At 38.8% G+C, this 22,474-nt stretch overlaps 1 protein-coding gene across 1 annotated transcript in view; it reads left to right on the forward strand.

Moving 5' to 3' along the window:
• LOC122805547 (tyrosine-protein kinase Mer-like) overlaps positions 1–22,474 on the forward strand; it is a 643,235-nt gene that overhangs the window by 390,790 nt on the left and 229,971 nt on the right. Inside the window, exon 8 of the mRNA XM_044075763.1 lies at positions 6,567–6,659. Within this exon, the coding sequence (XP_043931698.1) occupies positions 6,567–6,659 (93 nt within the window). The remainder of the gene's footprint in view (positions 1–6,566; positions 6,660–22,474) is intronic.

The following is a 22,474-nucleotide window of genomic DNA, read 5'->3' on the forward strand; positions in this document are numbered from 1 at the left end:
AATTACTTTTTCCATAGACTGGGGACTTAGTTTTTTTTTCAATTGAATGGTTTATTAAGATAGAGATAGGATAGGCAAGAGCAGCTGATATTAGTTTTTAGTTATTCTCTTAGAATGTTTTTGGCTGCTAAGGTTGTAGGTTTTAGTTTAAGGATTAAATATAGGTTTTGGTTTAAGGAGGAAAGATCTGATGGTAGGGGTTGTCAGAGGGTGGAATTTGATAAGACCTGGCTGGTTATTGCTTATTGTTGGAATTGTAAGAGGGGAAAAGGGGTTATGTTTGAGTAGAAAGAAGACAGTTTGAATGAAATGGGAGTTGAACTGGCTAGTGATGCTTTCTGGATTGTTTCTGGCAAGGGTGTGGTGGTATGTTTTAGTAGAAAGAGGAGAGTTTGAATGAAATGGGAGTTGAACTGGCTAGCAATGCTTTTTGGATTGTTTCTAGCAAGGGTGCAGTGGTACAACCAGGTTTTAGTAAATTATACATAGTGAGTGCTACATTTTTTAATTTAAAGCTACTGTTACTAGACGGATTCTGATACAAAGGCAAGTCATATCCTTTCTTGATGCTGACAGCCTGCATAGGTTCATAGGTTCATAGGTTGATACTAGGCTATCTGCCCTAGGGCATTTATAAGCCTAGCCAGAGTGTGTTTGGCTTTCGCCACCCTTTTAGATTAGTTGACTGTGCCTCTGTATAGTAGGTCACAGAAGATAACCCTTTTAAGGTTAGTTTACTGTGCCTCTGTCTAGTAGGGACACAGAAGAGATCCCAGGGGTAAACCTACGATCTCCCATCCACTCGTCAAGATTTCTCTTGAAGAGGGTCATTGAGGGGCTCTGCCTAACATGGATTGGGATTTTGTTCCAGAGTGAGGGGAGCCTCTGGGATATGAATCTGTCCCTCCAGCATGTCCTATTTATTTCTGTGCTGAGGTTTAAGTCCCTGGAGCGTGTGGCTCTAAGGGATTTGGATTTCCTGAGGTGGAGCATGTCCATTAATTCTGGTTTGGACATGGCTTTATACATCAGGCACAGATCGCCTCTGAGTAGGCGGTAAGCAACTGAGTAGAGCTGGAGTTTCTTTAGCCTAACTGGGTAGGGTATCTGTTTGAGTCCCTTGATCCTCTTGGTGAGGTACTTTTGGGGTCTTTCCAGTTGCTGCAGGTGTCGGGTAAGGTACATGTCAAATGGGGCATTGTATTAAATTATGGGCCTGATGAGTAGAGGGGCACAATGACCTCTCTTGATCTAGATGTGAACACTTTCGTGATAAGGTGGGCTATTTAGAGGGTATTTCTAACCACTTTGGCAATGTGATTGTCAAAGGAGAGATTGCTATCTACTTGGGTCCCCAAATCCCTATTACTTCTTCCGTACGTAATGGATTACCACCTATGTGGTAATTTGTGGGCACTTTGTTTTTTCCAAAGGGGATGACTATGCACTTTTTGGCATTTAGCTTTAGGCCATGGCTCTGGCACCAGTTATCCGTCTCTGTGAGACCCTTTTAGAGGATGCTTGTGTCAGTCAGCGAGTCGATTATGGCACCCAGTTTGCAGTCATCTGCGAACTTGGTCAGCCGTAGTCTTCCCGTGTTAGCCTGTACCTCAGAGAAATATATACCGAACAAGAGAGGTCCCAGGACTGAGCCTTGTGGGATGCCACTTGTAACTGGTTTAGAGTCTGACATGGCACCTGCAATTCTGACCATGTTGGTTCTATCCCTGAGCCAGTTTGCAACCCATCTTGTGACATAGGGTTAGATATTTAAGCTGGTGAGCTTATTTATGATGCCCAAGTGGGGTATTGTGTCAAAGGCTTTTGTGAGGTCCCAGGTAGGCTGTGTGGACTACTTTCCCTTCATCTATGGCCTTGGTGACTGTTTCAAAGAAGTCAACCAGGTTCAAGAGGCAAGATCTGCCCTTAACAAATCCAAATTGGGTAGGATCTAGTGTTTGAAGGTTCCCAATGTCTTTGTTTATGAGTTCCATGATGATACACTCCATAGCTTTGCAGACCAGGCTAGTCAGGCTTATAGGGCGATAGTTTCTGGGGTCCATTGTGGCACCACCTTTGTGGAGTGGGACCACTGTTGCTGTACGCCATTCCTTGGGTACATATCCTGTAGTAAGGCTGAGATTGAACAGTGACTTTATGTGAGGGTTCAGTTCTTCTTGGAGCTCGTGTAAGATGCAGCCCGGGACACCATCCGGTCCCATTGATGCTGTGTTTTTTGCTTTGGAGAGGGCAGCTCTCACCTGTGCATCTGTGATGTCAGGGAGGCTACACTCTGTTGGGATAGACATTTGCTCTTTTGGGGGGGAAGGGGGGCAGAAGTTTGCACTGTCCCTGTCTGCCAGGATGTTGGCAATGTCTGTGGGTTCAGTGTATTTTTTTGTCATTTTGCACTAACTCAGAGCATATCTGGGAGTTGCCACCCAGGTTCCTGACTTAACTAAAGAAGGCCTTGTGATTATCTTTAGCGTCTTGTGCAATTTTTCTTTCGAAGCTGGCCTTAGGTGATTTTATGAGGGATCGTAGTTTCATGCTAGTACTGATCAGAGATGACTTCCCTTTATGGGATTTTGCTCTATCATGTAGTAGCTTCCTCCTTCAGTTGTATAACTTATTTATGGCTGGGGTCCACCAGACAGGTCTCCTGCCTTTGGAGGAGTGAGTCTTGGTTTTATTTGGGATAGCACGATCCATGCATTCCTGTAGGTGTCCATAGAATGCGTTTGTAAAGGATTCTGCGGTTTGGGTCATATTTTCCACTGGCCCGGGGGCTTTGAAGGATTCCACTTCGGTTTTGAGAAGTGTTAAGTTTGCTTTTGAGAAGTTCTTCACCGTGGTTTCCTTGGCTGGGGGTGGGCACGGGATATGGATGTCCAGTGAGATTAATTTATGGTCGGGTCTTACCAATGAGGGGTATACCTCTGGTATGGAACATAGAGTCCCCATGTTGGTGATGATCAGGTCCAATATGTTTTCCCCTCTTGTGGGAGTGGTGACCAGTTGTTCCATAGCATTTGAGTTTATAAATTCTAGGAACCGTTGGGAAGGGTGTTGGGGCTTGAGTAGTGCTTCCAGTCTATGTTTGGGTAGTTGAAGTCACCCAATATGATGGTGTTTGGAGAGACCTTCATATTCTCCAGTGTTCTCAGGAAAGCCGAGTGGGGTTCCTGAGTTTGGGAGGGTGGTCTGTAGCAGGCTACAAACTGAAAGGCAGTTTTGCCCACTGTTAGTTGCACATGGATGGTCTCCAATGCTTCATGCAGTGCCACTAACCTGGAGGTGTGGGTATCTTTGATGAATATGGATACTCCCCCTCCTTTTGTGGTTTGGTCCAAGTTTTGGGGCTGAAAAGCATGGTATGAGGTACAACCTGGTAGTGCTGGGGTGCTCTCGGGAGCCTTGAACCAGGTTTCTGTTACTGCACAGATATCGATATTCTCCATACTGAGGAGAGCCTCGAGTGCATGCATCTTGAGGTTTAGACTTCTGGCGTTGAGCAGCATGCATGAGCAGCATGTTTGATGCCCTTAGTCATCAGAGCCTTATTCAAGAGACAGGAGCCTATCTTCCAGGATGAGAGTTAAGGAGAAAGGTAGTTTATTATGCATAGCTCCTGACCACTATTTGTTGGAGGTAAAAAGTATAAAACCTGCCACTGTGGGAATATGGGGCCTATGGAGACACCAACAACACTCCTATGTTTGTGTTAATGTTACTTTTAGTTAGAATCCCTGTGAAGATGAAGAAAAACACAACGTTAGCTGATTTTATGATCATGACTGTACCCATTACTGTTACAGAATTCCACAACTAGTTACTTCAGCAAAATTCTACTGTGATTTTCCAAAGTTAAGTAGCAAGCTAAAAGGTTAATTTCTTCAGGAAGGCTGAGACTCAACCAATAAAGGGGAAAATGGGTTATGTGGCTATGAGAAAAGTAAATTAAGTGACAGGAACAGTACTTATTTATGTAAACAGAACATTTAAAGATAGATTATGACTATTGAGAGATTTCCCTACAATCTTGATGTATTTTATGAAAGGACAAGCTCCCAATACCATTTGACCAGTCTTATCTTTCCCTGACTATGTTTGATACATACCTGTCAACTGTCCAAATTTTCAGAGTATGTTCAGATTTTTCCCTCATATTCTTGGTTTGCTCCCTATAAAAATCTGTGGATTTCTGGCAAATTGGTGAGGACTGAATCTACTAAACAATGACAGACATTTGAGTTTCAGACTTCATATCCTTAATAAAATGTATGTAAAAGAAAACCTTTTTATTTTAACAACTGTCTAACTTGGTGAAATCCATATTTAAATTTTGTCCCTATTTTGGGTCTTTGTACCCCCATTATTTTTGGCTTTGTCCAGATTTCTTTTGCTAAAAGGTTGAGTGCTCATTCAAGTACTGCTTTTGCCCCTGTAGGCTGTTTCTCCATTCCCCACAGCTGTGAAACCATGGTGTTAGTATATTTAAGTAAGGGAGTAGGTTGCAAAGTCTCCCAGATGAGAGACTTCACCTGCTGCAAAAACATGACTTGTGTGTTGTGCACCTTGGTGGCTCAAAGAGGTGTTTTTTGATAATTTAGGATCAATAACTTTGCATTGTGTAACTTTCTAGTCAATCCTTCCTAGCAGGTTCCTACCAAGAACCATATTTTCTTTTATTTACTTATATATTTAATGTTCTGGCTTGTTGCCTACACTACTTCTGCTTCACATAAATATTTCCAGTGCCCCTTACCCAAAAAAACTTGTCTTTGCTTTTTATAGCAATTTCCTAAAACATTCCTGTATTAGGCTATCTACCACCTGAAAGTCATGCGAAATAGAGAGACTAAGGATTCAAACTCAAGACTACAGTTTAGAATATGTTGGCAATTCATAGCCTTAATCTTATGCACAAAATTGCCAGTGTCCCTGCAAAAAAAAAAAAAAAAACACAGTTTGTTTTTTTCCCCTAAATATCATGTTTTTTCTGTCCAAGGCATTCCTGTTACTGTATTTGATCCAAATGCATATTCGAAAAGGCTTTTCTAAACAGTGACCACACCTTCAGTGAAACACAATTCCTTGCATTGCCCCTAAGTCATGCGCTTAGTATCTTCAGTCAAATTCCCGCTCTTCTCATCTCTTTCTCTCTGTTTTTCCCCAAGCTGGTACCTCCATTGATGGTTGGATTCCCTCTATATACTTAAAAGTTTCTATCATACACCCCCTCTCCCCTCCCTTCTTCCAACAGTATACAAGCTAAGCTGTCGTAGTCTTAAATAGTTTTTAGATTAGACAATGAACTATTTTTGCTTATGCCCTTGACCTTTTTTCTAGCATACATGAGCTCTTCAGAGCTGTGCACACAACCGTACCCACTGTCTATACAGATAAATAATAACTTGTTTTTTAATTCTAGTAATGCCTCTTACTGCATATCTCACAATTCTTTGCTGTTTTTTTACATTGCTTGGTTACATTTAAACTCTGTTAAAAAAGCTATGCCCATCTTCTATTACTTTCATTACAAGTGTGCACTCCTTTTTCTGAGTTTCTGCACTGCATATGCATTAGTTTGCTTTTTCATTGCATTTAAATTGTCATGTCATAGATTATTCTTTCAGTATGTTAGTGTATGTTTTTGCCAGCCATTTGTGACATGTTATCTGAGAAACTATTTTGATCTGAATATTTGTTTCTCACTAAGGACTGCTGTTTAGTGATGGCAGTTTTGATATATTCCAGCTGCCCCCCCCCCCATACCGCTTCCATTCCTGTTTGCTAGGAAATGTTAGAAGCATTATGTGATATTATCAAAGCCTGCCCTTCTTACATTCAGAACCTTCAATACTGATTATCTTGTTTCTTCTTTTGAAAAGACAATGAACTGCTGTACTTGGCAATTACCTGTTTCAAAATAGTAACCCAGAGCCACATATGAGTTTCTCTCTCCATAACCATTTGAGAACATCAGGTCCAAGAAGAATGATATGTCTTCAATAGGCCTGACCTTTGCAGGACATCAGGTGTGATCCTGCTCTTAGATGTAATTGCAGTTAACCCCATGACCCCATGACAGCATCAGCACCACCTTCCTGTTGTCTGCCTCCTTAAGTATACTTAGTTTCTTCACCTTTTCACTTTTCCCCAGACACACACAATCCTCTGTTATACAACTGCTGACTGGATTGTGTTGATATTTCAGTATTCAGTGGGGTGCAGAGCACTTTATCTTTGCTTGTCATGCTGCTCTCACCCCTCCCGAGGGTCACATATCTTTGTATTTTATACTTCTTGTCTATGTCTTGAAAACATTAAATACGCCAAACACTGATGTAATGCTAATGATTGTATCATTTTAAACTGCTCTGGCAAGGATTATGATGTCTGATATCTTAGCCAGTTTACTAAGTGCCCAAGGTACCTACCTCTAGCATGTAAAAATGATAAAAAAGTAGAATGCAGCAACTGTATCTCTAGTATATTTTTGGGGTGGGGTTATTTATCAAATACTATAGTCATATTCTAATTACACTCTATTTCTTTTTCAGTTGGAATGTATGCCCAAGCAGACCTGGATGCTTTTCTCATGGAAGCTGAACTGATGAAGGATTTTAACCACCCAAATGTTCTCGGCCTTTTGGGTAAGATTCCACATGTAAATCTGATAGATCAGCAGTATTACTCACACATACTGTGGACATTTTCTAAAACTAATATTATTGAGAAAAATCCTGATTTACTTGTCAAGTCTGCTAGGGAGAAAGGGAGAGTAAAGAGATATTTGGAAAAGCAACATGACAGCAGGAGAGTTGAGAGCCATTCAGATTAAACAACACTGAATTGGTACATTTTTCCTTTACACATACGTTAGAATGTTCTTCAAAGGAAAAATATGCCTGTGTCCTATTGAACCATCAGTATCAGTGTGGAGATTGGCTAAAAACTTCACAGAGCAATTTGCTTTTAAATGTATGAACTGATTATTTATATGCCTACCATGAGAAAGATCTTGCATCTAAAAGACAGCATACAAAATGTATTAGGTCAAGAAAAATTTATTAAGAATCTGAGTTTATCTAGCAAACTAAACAGTCTGTGGATTTGTGGTGATGTAAAAAAGACATATTTGCATTTCTTAGTGTTTCCTTGACTGAATAATGTAAAAGATACCAAAAACAAGGAACCTGAGCTGTATACTTTGTTTTTCTTTGACCAGAGTCTTTTTAGTGCTTCTCATTTGCTGTAGAGCAGGATAATTGTAATACCCATTATCAGCTTCTTTATTGGCTATTGCAGTCTCTTATTAGGTCAGGCAGTTAAAGTAGGGCATTACTACATGCGCCCCCTAAGGCCCTATTTAAACAAAGCTGCTGCTAATGAGCAGTAGTGACTATTTTTAAAGCAATCTGTGATGCTGTGCTGTTGGTGTAAAGCAGAGATATGTTTACGTTTTTCACATTTTTTCAGTGTTTCCTTGACAGAGGAATGTATATAGTAACCAAATCATGCAATCTTAGCTGCATGTGTTGAATTTTTTTCTTTTAGTAATTTGCATTTGCAACACAACAATAGGGAAATAGTTGTACTCATTTTTAGTTTCTTTGCAGTGTTAGATCAGAGAGTTGGTAAAGCAGTAGTAGGCACTCACCTAAGGCTTAGTGACTGGCCACAACTATTTTTAAAACAGCCCGTGGTGTTGTGCTGTTGTGAAAGAGACGTGCGCAGTTTCTTAGTATTTTCTTGGCTGGTGAATATATTTGGTACTTAGACTATTAAACCTGAGCTACATTATTTAATTTTTCACCAACCAAGTTATTTTTACAGCTTTACATTTAGTTTAAGAAAGGAAGCCCTTAAGAATCCTCTTTGTACCCTAGTGAGAGTCAGCTTGAAAAAAATATTACAGCATCCATAATTAATGAATCTGTATTGTGTGTGTGTGTGTGTGTGTGTGTGTGTGTGTTTCTCTCTCTTTTGTTCTTTCTCTCTCTCTCTATATATATATATATATATATATATATATATATATATATATATGTAACCATTTGAAATGTTGGGATCTGCTAAAGTGAGTCCGGAAATAAGGAGACTGAGTGGCCAAAAGCTCAGACTTATATTAAGTCTGAGATGCCTTTTCTCAGAATATTCTCTTTTCTCTGAGGTATGGAGATCTCAGAGTTGGTATTTATAAGTTCAGGGGTTGTGCGGGACAAGCCCCCGCATATATTTTTTTTCTTGTGAATTATCTTCAGCAATTTTTTCAAGGTCTTGAATGGGACAGAAATAGGATATCACGACATTCCATTGCATACCCTAATAATGCTACCTCATGGATCCATTTTTTTGCAACATTCTGTCATTAAAACCTGGCAGCCAAGGAGCACTTTCCTCCTAAGTGAATAGTCAAATGTACAGTCAGAGAAAGGGGGGCTCCAAGATGCTTCACAGCTTCATTATTTCTTGTAACTTTTATATATATATATATATATATATATATATATATATATATATATATATATATATATATATATATATATATATATATATATATATATATATATATATATATATATATATATATATATATACACACACCGAGAGATGCATTTTTTAAATTCTCTGTTGCTACTTTTAAAACAAAACATGTTTGCAACAAGGCAGGTTTTTAGACTTGTCTGGTAGGAGTATGGAAAATCTTCATGACAGTCAGTTTTATCCTTCTCTGACTGATTGGCATGTTCTGGACTGCTTGCCCATGAAGGGTGTCTGGATTTAATTGTCATCAGTTACAGATGATCAGGGAATGTCTCAGAATGTAGCCAGGAATGGTATCAGAGAACTGCACAAGCTATATCAACCCTCATAGCTATATCATCTGAATTGTAAGCACATCTACCAATATGCCACCTCGGCATATTAGCTTTCTTATTCAATTTTTAAAAACTTTTATTTCATATCATGTCTAGATAAGCAGTCTTGAAATGTATTCAGTTGGTCTAGTGGGACATATAGCAGAAAACCTTAGAGTGTTAGGTAGATATAGAGTATTTTACCACACTTGTCTAGCAACCCAGAGGAATGAGCTAGTGAAAAATTTGAAAGAAGTAAAGCTTTGTTAGCTAAAGTTTCCATCAGGTACACTATAATTATGCATGCTTCACAAGACTAGAACAAATCAGGTCTATACCCCATTGCCTTGTCTTGTATTGTTGTCTGGTGAATGAAGGTTGGATTTTTGGCTTCAAATGTGTCCTGATTCTTATGTATATGGATTTTATTAGTTATGTAAGCAATTCAAACCATTCAGCAAGACTTTGTTTTAAAGTTCTTTGGATTTAAAGTTGTTAACTTTGGAGCAAAGATTTTATCAAATGGAAAATGTACAAAGTGCTTTTATCAGCAAAATCCAACTTAATAAAGTAAAAGTGAGTGTCTTTTTATCTGAATATTTACTTCTGATTGAAAGTATTAAATCAATTCAACTTAAAAAAGCGTGAGTGTTTTTTATCCGAGTATTTACTTTTGATTGGATGTATTAAGCCATCTGAGTTTTATTGAGAGTATTTAAGTAGATTTAGTTGTATTGATACTTTGTTTTGATGAAGACCTTTTCAATCAAAAGCACTTAACATTTGTTTATTAAAGTTGCTTGTATCCAGTTGTTGATAGCGATATGTTGTTTTTTATTGGCCTCTACTTTCTAGAAGTCTTGCTTCTTCTGTCTTTTTGGTTTGTAATTTCTATCAGCAGCAATGTTTTAGTATTGCTGTATTGCTGATGGTTTTACATAGTGTATCAGCAACTCTGTAATTTAATATCTTTTACTGTGGTATTTTTGCAATATTTATCATTTATTTTGCATTTTTTTTGTAAAGATCTTTGGTATTAAGTTCTATAATGTAGTTGAAGTTACATAAGATATTGGAGAGGATTGTTCTATTTTGTTGTTACTAAATATTTTTTTTTATTAGTTTTTAAAATAAGATGTCTTACGAAACATTGCATGAAATATAGATAAGTAACATATTTACAATTTTAAAACATTATCAACTTCAAACCATTATATAACTATTTACATTGGAGTCTATGCAAATAACATTGAAATTCTATATTATGTAGAGTCAGAAACATAAGATGATATATCTTTGTCAATTTTTTCAAGTATTTCTAGTACTTTCATCCAAGACTAATAGTATGAAGTAGGTCTGTTAGTTCTGTTCTTCACTGTTAATATTTCCATGTGTCCAACTGTTGATGTTAAATTCTTAAATTCCTTGAACGTAGGAGAAGCCTCATTTTTCCAATGTATAGTTATGAGTTTACATGATATTGCCAATAGTGACTATAGGATTTTAGAGTCTTTTTTGGTACACAGTCAGGAATAGGAGAATTGAATAAAATTATAGATTTTGTTAATTGAAAATTATCATTATAAACAATCTGAAAAAAATAGTTAATAGACTTCCAATACAAATTAAGACATGTACATTCACAAAAAACATGCTGCCAATCTGCTTTAATCTTGATTTGGCATCTCCAACATTGATCTTCACTAGCAAATATTTTGGCTAGCCTATGTGGTGTATAGAAACTTCTGTGTAAATACCTCCAAGTGAATAATTGCCAGTAATTTGATAATGTAGATAGTTTGGAAGATTTTAGAATATTTCTTTTTTCTTCTTCAGTTGGAATTGTTCTATTATTGAGGTTAACTTGACTTTAATATGTTCAAAATGCCTATTTTAGAGGGAAGACTGATTCTTCTCCTCATTTATAATACTGTGTCAAGAACGTTAAGTCTTCAATGAAGGGCACGTCTTCTGGAAAAAAATGCTGATGTACATGATATATCATTGTTAGCTTGTATTTCCATGGAGAACAGACTGCAGTATTGTGATATTATTCTTCATCCTCTGAATCTTTAAGAAATTACTTCTTTTTTAAGAACCTGGTAAGCATCTCACCTGTAAGGAAAAGGGAGATAGATTAACTCTTAGGTAGCTTAATAGATTGGCAGTGGATTTTTTTTTTCTTTTCTTAGTTGTCTTTTGAGTCTGTTTCACTTTTACTATACAGCTTTGCTTCTGCAAAACTTGTTTCTTGCAGAAGTTGGGGGGGGGTTCTTTTCTTTAAAACACAGTGACTTGTTTCAGTAGTCTAACATTAGACTTACCTGATGCCATGTATTCTAAATTTATGTCTTAAAAGGTAAGCTTCCAAAGCTTCCTCTCCTTCAGCTTGTGCTGGGTTTGTATTAACGTTTTATGTAATTCACAGTCCTCCAGAAAATGTTGCACTTGCAGGCAAAGCACACAGTTAGTGTAAAAAATCTCTTGGACCAAAGTTGCCTGCAATAGTTACACTTGCTACTGATTTTCTATGGTGAAGGCTGAAAAGTCTAGGAGGGCTTCCTCATTTGCATGAGGTCTTCTCATTATTTATGAAAATACATAGAAATATCATAGAGAATAAAAATAGCTAATAATGACCAATCCAAAAACAGCTTCTACTATGACAAATATTTAAATGTGACAGATTTCTTAATAGTCAAGGTATAGATGGTTTCCAAGCAGTAAAAAGTATGGAATTTGCATGCTGCATCTGTCAGAATTGGTTATATGAGGGCAATAATAAATGTCTTCTTGCTTCAAGACTGTCAAGGGCTCATGCTGGAAACATACCAGATACTACCAGGGAAACCTTAGACCAGTGAAAGATACATGAAGGTATAGATAATAGTATTGCAGTGGACTGCAACACTACTTATCTTCAGTTAGTTCACATTTCAGCTGTTTTACCTCTTGCAGATTACAGCTGTGTAAGAAACAAAGTTATTCAATCAATAAATAATAAATGTTCAGCTACTAAACAAAGCAGCAAACAGTGGTATGAATTTAGCTGAGATGTGGGATAAAGTTAATTGTAATAAATATTTATATAAAAGGGGTGGAGTATAATTAAACTGTTGGCAATGATTTTAGTTTTATTATTTTTTGAAGTATTTTCCAAAATTGTTAATTTCAAATTAAATAACAGTAAACTTAGGCTTTTATAAAGGATCCTCTCATAATAGTAAGTTTAACATTTTTAATGCCTCAAAATTTCAAAAGCTGGAATTTTTGAGGGGGCGGCGAAAGCCAACACATTCTGTCTAGGCTTATAAATGCCTACCTATGAACCTATGAACCTATTTTCCATTTGCTTCAAAGAACAGTGTGACGCCAGAGTTCATACATTTAGGGGCAGGAGTTGCTGATTCATCTCCTACAATGACATGCAGCTGTCTACGTTTCAAAAATATTAATGTATTAAAATATTCATAAGTGAAAAAAATAATTAGCAGCCCCACTGCAGTTCACATTAGACAAAAACAATGCCATTTTATTTTTCATAGCCTGTCTTTTTGCATGTTCCCTGATATTAATTGGTAAGTCATTTGGTTAAGTAAGCCAGCTCCAAACAAGGTCAAGATGGCATGATGAGCTATGGACATAGGCCAGAGAGCAAAAGATGTGTGAATAAATAAATTACACTACAGAAACATAGAATTTTTAAAGATAAACATAAAATTCAAACTGCAAAAAATACTAATGCCAGTTTTGTTTCTACAATAAGGCACTTGGGGTGTGCATGGTACTGATATTATTAAAGGAGGTTACTTTGGTGAGCTTTACTAATAAAAATATGCAGAATAAGTTACTTGCTAAGAACCTGAGTGAATTGACTTTTTTGTTTTCTACCCAAAGTGCATAAAGAGTTATAAATATTTAATCCTTAACTGTTTGGTCAAATGTATTTTTCTTCTCAAATCTTATGTCAGAAATTCTGGAAGCATTTTAGAACTTATTTCTGGCAGTATTGTCTGTTGAGAGATGTTGCAAGTTTGTACACCTGTATTAAAAGAGAACATGGGGTTGAAAGCCTTAAGAACACTTTTATCAAATAATTAATTGCAAGGAAAGGAGTAAATTATTGAGATGGTTACAATGTGCCTTGTTAAAAGCTTTTTTGTTTTGGGTGGAGACAAGTAGCAACAGATACGAGATACAGCAATAAGTGCCCACTTTGCAACTACATATATGAATGTGTTTATGGCACTAGCTGAAAACTAATGTATCTCTGGTAATATATTTTTATCAAAAATGTCTTTTACACTGTTAAAGACAGATTGATAACTTCATTTCTTTCTGTAAGACAGGAACCCCATGATCTTTCTAACGTTTTTGAATGGTCTTGCATCTAATAGATTTGGCTAGTCTTCTACAAGTGCTTGTGTACTTTTAGCTTATGACACACTTCCCTGCTGCCACTCACTCCTGTTGGCAAGTGCCCTAACTCCCACAAACCTGATTCCTGTAAAGTTAAGAAAGACTACCTATCTATCCCAGAACCCTGACTCTAACCATAAATTTGCCACCCATTCGCTAAATATAAACTCAAGATTGAGCCCTAAGTTTAAAATCCCCTTCTGTAACCCTAATCTCTTGATCACTCCCTAAACCTAAAATTCCCCTTCCCCAACCCTAACCTTCTGATCCTGTCTGCTAACTCCTTTAAGTTAAAAATCCCCCTCCTCTCCCTATCTCTGTCTTTCCACTACCGTCCAATTGGCCCCTAAACCTAAAATCCCCCTCCTCTCCCTAACCCTAATCTCCCAGTCGATCCCTAAACCTAAAAAAAACTTTCTTCCCTAATACTAACTTTCAACTATGATCTGATTGCTCCATAAACCTAAAATTCCCCACCCCTCCCTAACCCTATTCCCTGGTTTACTCCATAAACCTAAAATCCCCCTCCACTACTAAACCAAACCTTCTGATCCCCGTTGCTCAATTAAACTAAAATCCCTATTCCCCACCCTAAGCCTAAACTCCCCTTCCCCTTTTCCCTTCCCCACTTACCTGGTCTTCAGCGAGCAGTTGTTGACATCCATCCATTGCAGCAGCTGCATCTCTGAAATCACATTCAGTCATAGGATCATGGAATCCTAGGAAGTTACCAGGGTATTGGCCCTGAGGCCCTTACAAGCCTAGCCAAGAATTTAGCCCATGTTGCAACAAGTCAGCACCTGATGCCACTGTCCAGCAGGGACACAGATGGAATCCCAGGGGTGCATTTTCTGTTCCCCATTCAGTTATCCAGGTTGCGCTTAGAAAGGGTTAATGAGGTACTCTGCTTGACATGGACAGAGAGTCTGTTCCACAAAAGAAGGAGTCTCTGGGACACATCTGTCCTGCCAACAAGTCCTGTTGATGTCACAGACCAGGTCGAGGTCACGCTTGTGAGTTACTTGAGTGGAGCCTGACTTGTGGACATGCAGCAGTCCCATGAAGGCAGGGTATGAGACTGGTTTGTATGCCAGACAGAGGTCACCTCTGAGGAGTCTGTAGGAGACTGAGTAGAGGGACAAGACCTTTATCCTATCTGTGTAGGGTAGATGTTTGAGGCTCTGGATTCTCCTGGTGAGGAACTTCTGTGGTCTCCCCAGCTGCTGCATGTGCTTTGTGAGGTACATGCCAAAAGAGGCATTGTACTCAATAATGGGTCTTATAAGGGAAGAAAACAGGGATGTTATGACCACCTTGTCCCTGGATTAGATACCCTTACTAATGAGGTGGGCCATGTAGAAAGCTTTCCATACAATGGAGGAAATACGGTGGTCAAAAGTTAGTTTACTATCAACCTGGGTGCCCAAGTCCCTCACAACTGATTATTAATGTGATAATTTGTGGGGACATCACTCTCCCCAAAGGAGATGATGATGCATTTTTTGGCATTCAGTTTGAGGGTATGTTTCTGGCACCAGTCATTTGGGTGAAACCCTCTTGGAGGATGTCCACATCACTAGAGGAATTGATGACAGTGCCCAGCTTGCAGTCATCTGCAAACTTGGTCAGCCATAGCCCCTGGTTTTGGCCTGCACCTCAGAAAAGTATATCCCAAACAACAGAGGCCCCAAGACTGATCCCTGGGGTACAAAGCTCATTACAGGTCTACTGCTTGAGCTGGCTTCCCCTGTTTTGACTAGGTGGATCCTATCAGTGAGCCAGTTTGGTACCCATCTGGTAACATATGGATTGATGCCCAGTTATGAGAGTTTATCTATTATACATGAGTGGGGAATAGTATTGAAGGTTTTGACCAGGTCAAGGTAGGCAGTGTGCACCATCTTTCCCTTGTCCCTGGCTTTGGTAACTGTCTCAAAGAAGTCAACCAAATTTAAAAGGCATGACCTCCCCTTGACAAAACCAAACTGTGTGGGATCGAGTGTTTGGAGGTTACTGATATCCTTGTTAATGAGGTCCATGATAATCTGCTCCATGGCCTTGCAGGTCAGACTAGTTAGGCTGATGGGTCTGTAATTTCCTGGATTGGTGGACACTCCACCTTTGTGCAAAGGCATGGCATGGCTGTCCTCCACTCAGCTTGGACAAAGCCGGTACTCAGGCTTTGGTGGAATAGGGTCCCTAATGGTGCTGAAAATTCCTGCCTGAGTTCATGTAAGATGCAGCCTGGGATGTTATCGGGTACCATGGAAGCTGTATTTTTTGCCCTTGAGAGTGCAGTGATGACTTGCTCCCTAGAGATAAGGGGAGGGGGCAGCTGATGGGGATGTCCTGACTTACTGAAGGGAGGAGAGAGAGGTGAAATTCTCACTGAACCTGTCTGCCAGCAGGTTGTCTTTTGTGTATGTGGTGTCCTTGACCACCAGTTCTGAGCAAATCTGGGTGCTTCCTTTGAGATTGCGGACATATGTGAAGAAGGCCTTATGATTGTCTTTAGTAGATATGGCCAGTTTGGACTCAAAGTTTGCTTTCCTTGATTGCACTAATGCTTTTATTTGGTTGTTCAGGCTAAGGAATGATCACTTCCATTTAGGCACCTGTTCCTTCTTGGTCCTGGACAGCAATTTTGTTCCTTTTATCACAGAGTTTATTTATTGCAGATGTCCACCATACAGGTTTACTCTTCCTTGAGGAGGAAGATTTTGTCCTGTTGGGTATTCCTCATTCCATGCAGCTATATAAATGCTTGTATAGCACTTTGGTGTAGGTTTGGGCATTTGTGCAAGTTACTATGGAGGGGGAGGGGGCTGTGAAGCTGTTTATACCTTCCCTCAGGAGGTTGTAATCAGCTTTGGAGAAATATTTTTGTTTGACCCTAGGGGGGGGGGGTGACCTTGAAAGTCACCGCTTTGTGGTTGGATCTTACCAGGTATGATGACACTGTAGAGATGCTGTAGTGGTTACTCGTGTTGGTTAATACCAAATCCAAGATATTGTCACCTCTTGTGGGGGTGTCAACCAAGTGGTCCATGGCATTTGCATTGACAAAATCAAGGAATCTCTGGACATTTGTGTTTTGGCATGAGTATTTCTTCCAATCTATGGTTGGATAGTTAAAGTCACCCTGGATCAGGGTAAAGGGTTGAATCTTGATAGATTCAAAGAGGTCCAGATAGGTGGAATGGGTATCTTGCGTCAAAGTTGGGGGCCTATAGCTAGCTGTGGTTTGAATAGGGGTCTTGTCAATTATTAACTGCACTTGGAGTGTCTCCTGTGCATCATACTGTTTGACCAGCCTGGAAGTGTGTATGTCTTTTATATATATTGCAACTCCACCTCCTTTTGCTTTGCTGCCCATGGTTTGGGTTCTGAAAGGATGAGTAACCTGGTATGACTGGGTGCTCTCTGCAGTTTTTTTTACCAGGTTTCTGTGACTGCACACATGTCAGCATATTCCAGTTTTAAGACTGCTTGCAATGAGTGCAGTTATGTGTTTAGACTCCTGTTGGTAGTTTTAACCTCAAGGCATTGCCTAAAAAGGCACTATAGGGGAGGCAAGAGCCTTTACCAGGAGCCTGAAGCCCAAGAGAGACAGATGCAGGCCATCTCTGGCAAAGCAACGCAGTTTGTCAATCATGTCATCCTAGGCTGTCAGGCACTGGATCCCCTTGGAATGACACCAGAAACTAAGCCAATTCTTAAAGTCAGTCATTTTCTGTTTGTACTGAGGCATCATTCTGTGTGGTGGTAGAATGCTGCTTAAGGCTAGAAACATACCTGTCTGGGACACATATTCAGCAAGCTTGATCATGTTTCTCTTCATATAGTCCAGGGAGGTACATCTCAAGTAGTTCACGATAACATGGACTATGACCTGTTGAGAGACGTGAGTGCATGGGTGATATGGCAGATTCTGGCACCAGACAAACAACTAACTGTGACTTTCTCCTTATCCAGCAGGGTGAGGGGCACATCTATGTGTTTCACAATGGAGTCTCCTATGACTAATATGTTGGGTTTATGTTTAGGCTTTAATAACTGAGAGACACAGGTGTGTGAACTATGTGTGATGCGTGGTGTGGTGGGCAGTGGAGTTCTCATGTGTTTTTGCCTTGGAAATCTCTTTTGTTTGGGTATGTTTTTGTTAAAAAGCTCTGCATATATGGGGGTGTGTTGTGTAGGTGTGGGTGGTGTTTGAGGTGTGGTGTTTGTTTTGACAACCTTCTCAGTTCCAGATATACTGGCTTGTAGGGGAAAGAGCAATGATTCTAGGTTCTTGATGTAATTGCATCTCTCACAAATTGTGTTCCTAAGTGGTAGTAGTAGGGGGTTGTCCATGTACATGAGGCAGTTGCTACACTGTCCCAGGATGCCCATATCAACCAGACTGGTAGGAGAAAATGTAGGAAATTGTCCCTTCATATTTGTCAGAAACTGAGGGAGAGAGGCCAGAGAGAAGAGAGGTAAGAGGGTAAAGCGTGGAAGATCTAAGAGTAGTACTAGTAGGTGATCGCACAAGTGCTACTAAGGGAAAATTTGTAGCTGGAATACCTCAAAAAGGGTTAAAAACATGCAGTTGCAGCTATGGATGCAGCAAACCTATATCTAATCTATGCAACTCAATTAAAGGTTAAGAACATAGTAAAACTCACAAAGAAGCACATATTATCCACTTACAGACAAAAGAACAGAACTCACAGTATGAAAAAATACAGTTAAACAATAATGAAATGCAGTAAAATGCAGTTAAACAGTAATGAAGTGCAGTAAATAGCAATGAAATATAGTTAATCAGCAAATTTCTTTAAAACAGTGCAAAATAAAGATAAATTAGCTCACTATCACAACAGTAAAAAACAGCACAAATAAATCAGCAATTCAGTAGAATACTGTCATCAATTTAATAAGGCTACCGACAAGTGGTAATAAATGTTGCAAATTAAATGCAGTTGGACTCTTAAGCAAAGCACAAGCCGCAAAATTAAGTAGCAAAATTAAGTAGGAAGAGGCACAATTTTTGTTTTAGTAGAAAGTGATGAGTCAAGAGATAATTCAAGGTTGAAAAGCTAAAGGGGTGGGCCTTCACAACCTATCTCACTGTACACAGTAATTTGCTGATATAATGGGACTAGGAGGAGTGTTCAATATCAAATTTATAGTAAGGGTGGGCAACTCAAAAGCCAGCAAACTTTAATACCACAACAGCAACTGGGTGGGGGGAGGATAGGATATGCAAGATCAGAACGAAGGTAAGGACTGAAGTCACTAAATCTAAAAAACAGTTGAACAGTTTAAACAGATATGCAGCAAATATTTTAATCAGAACTGCAGAAAACAGTTGAAAATAAGCACTTATCTTTTCCAGTCTCACAGCAGAGCAATGGCAGAAGGCCTAATTCACTGAAGGTTTGAGCAAACAAGTGCAAACTGGTTTAACCAATGGCTATTTAAGGCAGAGATTAAGTTTGAGCACCTGTTCAGGCAGCTGGGCAGAATGGTTTACAGCTGTTCAAGTCCCTGACTGTGAGTTACTAGAATTCAAGCAGTTGGGGCCCTAGTTGCTGTAAGGATCCCAGATTTGTCATTAATTTTAATCATCATGTTGGAAATTAAGTAGTAAATTATGTAGACATGATGTGAGCAGAGATAGGATGTACAATCTAAAATTGATCACACAGGAAGTCAACAATCCTTAGCCATTTTATCTATGGCACTAGTTTCAGATCACTAATTTAGTAAGATCTATCCCTCATACAGAATTATTGAGCACAAATAAGCATGCAATTTTTATGAGGATTATCTTATAGAAGCATAGAGTATTTTATGTACATTTTTGGATGAGGATTATGAATACTCTGATGTTGATGTTTACAGGAAAGAGAAAACCTTGGCAAGACAAGAGGCTTTACATGTAGAGAGGTAGTTGTTACTGACAGTGGTTACCACCACAGTGGAAGCAAGGGTGATTCAAAGTATAATTTAAACATAATATATTTTGTCAATGAGTTCAACACTCTGTCTTTGGATGATGTTAAAGTAATTAAACAATGTTGGCAAGAGATTTACAATGACCATTTTTCATGGTAAAGGGGGCTCAGACCATCTGATATCCTGTGGACAGGAAAAGAGTATCAGAGATATTTTGGTACATTTTTTGTGAGACACAGTGGCACCCTCTATACTATGTCAGGGCACCTCTGAGGAATTTACCCCTGTGGGTCCTGTTCAGTTTGCTGAAATATCCACAGATGTTATGATAAAACTGTTAGAGTTCTTTTTGCCACTTGAGAATGTGTTAACTGTAGGTCTAGTCGAGTGATTTATTATCTGACATAATGTAATCTACTTTATACTGGGGAAACCAAAAGAAGATTTAAGGTTAGGCTACAGGAGCATGTGAAAGAAGTAAAGCATCAATGTATCTGCCCTGGGATTCGTAGACATATTGTGCACAGTGCTTGCCTGCATCAGTGCACTACGCTAGTGTGTCACTATTCACTAACTCAGTAAGTAGATGAATGCTGAAGATAGGGGAAGCATTGTGTAATATGTCACCACTATATAGTGCAGCAGTGACAGAAAGCTTATTAAGGAATCCAAGACCTTGCTAAATAAATATCTGTACTACGTAATAAGGTCTAGTGTACATTTCTAAGTGGCCTGCCATTACTGTACTGTCCATCATCATGCCTAGGAGTGATTCATAAATATGTTTCCCTCTGCAGGCATGACAGTGGACAATGTTCATTACTAAAATATGGTAATAAGGGAGTTCTGGAAGCATGAAAATTCCCATTGGCAGTGCTCAGTGACATCACTGCATGAGAATGGGACAAGTTTGTGTGATGTAGCAGTTTTTTCTGCACCAAAGGTTATTCTATTGCCACTTGTAATTTTCCTGTCATATAATTGATGCTCGGGGGGGCACTAGTATGGTGCTCAGCAGCACTATAGCAGGGAAAGTGATCACGGTACTGACAAGAGCAGCATCATTATGTAAAATGCAGTTGGTGCCCAGTAGTTCACCCTGTTAAAACCAGCTGGTACTCCAAAGGTGCTGAATTCTTGAATCATTTATAAGTGTGCACAAACAACTCTCAGCTCTGCTCCACTCTGCAGCAGTGTTTATGAATCGTATCCTGACAGAAATATTGCAATGCATTTTTACCCTAACATACTGGTTCACATAAGGAACTTAGAGTTAGCACGTTAGGACAACATAAGAGTAATGTTAGAGGTGGTAGGGAAATTAAATATGTACTTTTACAGAAGGGAAGATTAGTTTTATTGAAGTACAATATCTTTTACCCCAAAGACTTAAACAGTGAGATAATCTGAAAATGCCTGCTTCATTTACATTTTTATTTTATTTGCTTGCATTCTATTGTCTGTTGTAATCTACTGGATAGTATTTGATTATCGCTCTATTTTAAACTACTTAATAGTGTGGCCTGTTTTGTTACTCCTTTGAATGTCTACCGGTAGCACTAGAGATGTTTTTGTTTGTGTTTTAGTACATTTCATTTTCTGAATGCTAGTTGGTTATTTTATTACCCCCTAAAAAACTATCTTGAATATTTCACACAAAATTTCTAGTTAAAATGCTATAATCCTTCCCAGCAACCAGATAGTGGAAATGGGTGAAGGAACTATATTGCTTTAAAATATATTACAAAACATATAATTATCATATACAAACTCATAAACATGAACTTTAAACTGCAATATACTACAGACCCCTATTGTTTATAAACGCATTAAGGTATGGGTTTCCATAGGCCAGATATTACTTCTTACCCATGGATTGTAAAGCATTGCATGGGTATATAGTAATATTTGTACCATGCATACCTCCATATTCTTTTTTGACTATGTGTGTGATAGAGAGCTGATAATTCTTACAAAGTGTCACTATGCCCTTAAACAACAGAATCTATCATAATGTACTGTCGTAACCAGAAACATCCATGTGTAACATTTTTTTCTTTTCGTTTTCCAGCAAAATATCATTGTAACCAATGTAGGGGCATGTTTGCATTATTTATGATGCCATGCAATTAAATATACAATAGTGTTTACCACAAGATATCACTGTGAAGCATGCCTCTTTTGCATAAAAGGACAGAACCATGACCGTGATCCAGATGACCAAACTTCGACTAGCAGTTCTGGCACTGAACGAGCAGGTAGGGGAGGGTATGAGTAAGTGGTGAGAAGCGCCCTCATGGCCAAGATACCAATGAGCGTACAAGACATCCTTAATGGCTGCCTAGATGATGGCCTCTCCCTATTTGTGCTGGGGATACCCAGTACAGAGGAGTGAATGGATTGAGTACCAATAACAGGGGACTAATGGTTAATGGGCATACAGGCAAATATTACTTAAAAAGCAAGGTATTACAACAAGCATAAATTAAAGTACTTGTGCTGCTGCAGAAAAGTATCACTGTCCACACACTCAGTAATATTGTGCTTAAATTGAATTGGTCTCATAAACAAATTTTATATAAAACTGATAAGTAAAATCATCTTCCCTAACCCCAGCCCACATTGCTAGATCAAGAAATGTTAGTCATTTGAAAAGTGTAAGACTTAGTTGCACAGACAAAATCATTCTGATATAGAGGAGCAGGCAACATTATTCTAAAATAAGGGTGTCAGAATCTTTAAGCCTTTCACTTACCAAACCAAGCAGAAAATAATCAGGATAAAAGAGCTAGTTCAAATTAAAGTTTATTACACGGATTATTTCTTAAGCATTTATAAAAGCAAAAAAGCAAGGAAAAAACAAAAACAAAATGTATGTTCCATTTCTGACACAAGTTGCCATATGTGTTTTTCATCTCTGAGTAGGATCGGTCAGGCTACTTCCTTAGTTTTGGAATACTAATTGATCGTGGAGCGGCTCCTGTGCCATTCCTGCCCGAACTCACTCACCATATTACACTAACTCCCCTTCAGCCTAAGTCACACCTCACAACCCTCTCCAGCCTCCTACTCCACTCCTTTGATTTATTTTCCTACTACCTTACCTTATCCATTTTCTGCATACAGACCTTTCACCTACCGCTTTCTCTTTCCACTTTATTCACCCAAGCTACCCGAAGACATCCTATCCTGCACTCTTCTTACAATCTCCTTTTATCTTCATCCTTAATTCCTTCTATAAC

Source organism: Protopterus annectens, chromosome 6.part1 (assembly GCF_019279795.1).
Source record: "Protopterus annectens isolate FY-2018-M chromosome 6.part1, PAN1.0, whole genome shotgun sequence".
NCBI lineage: Eukaryota > Metazoa > Chordata > Ceratodontiformes > Protopteridae > Protopterus > Protopterus annectens.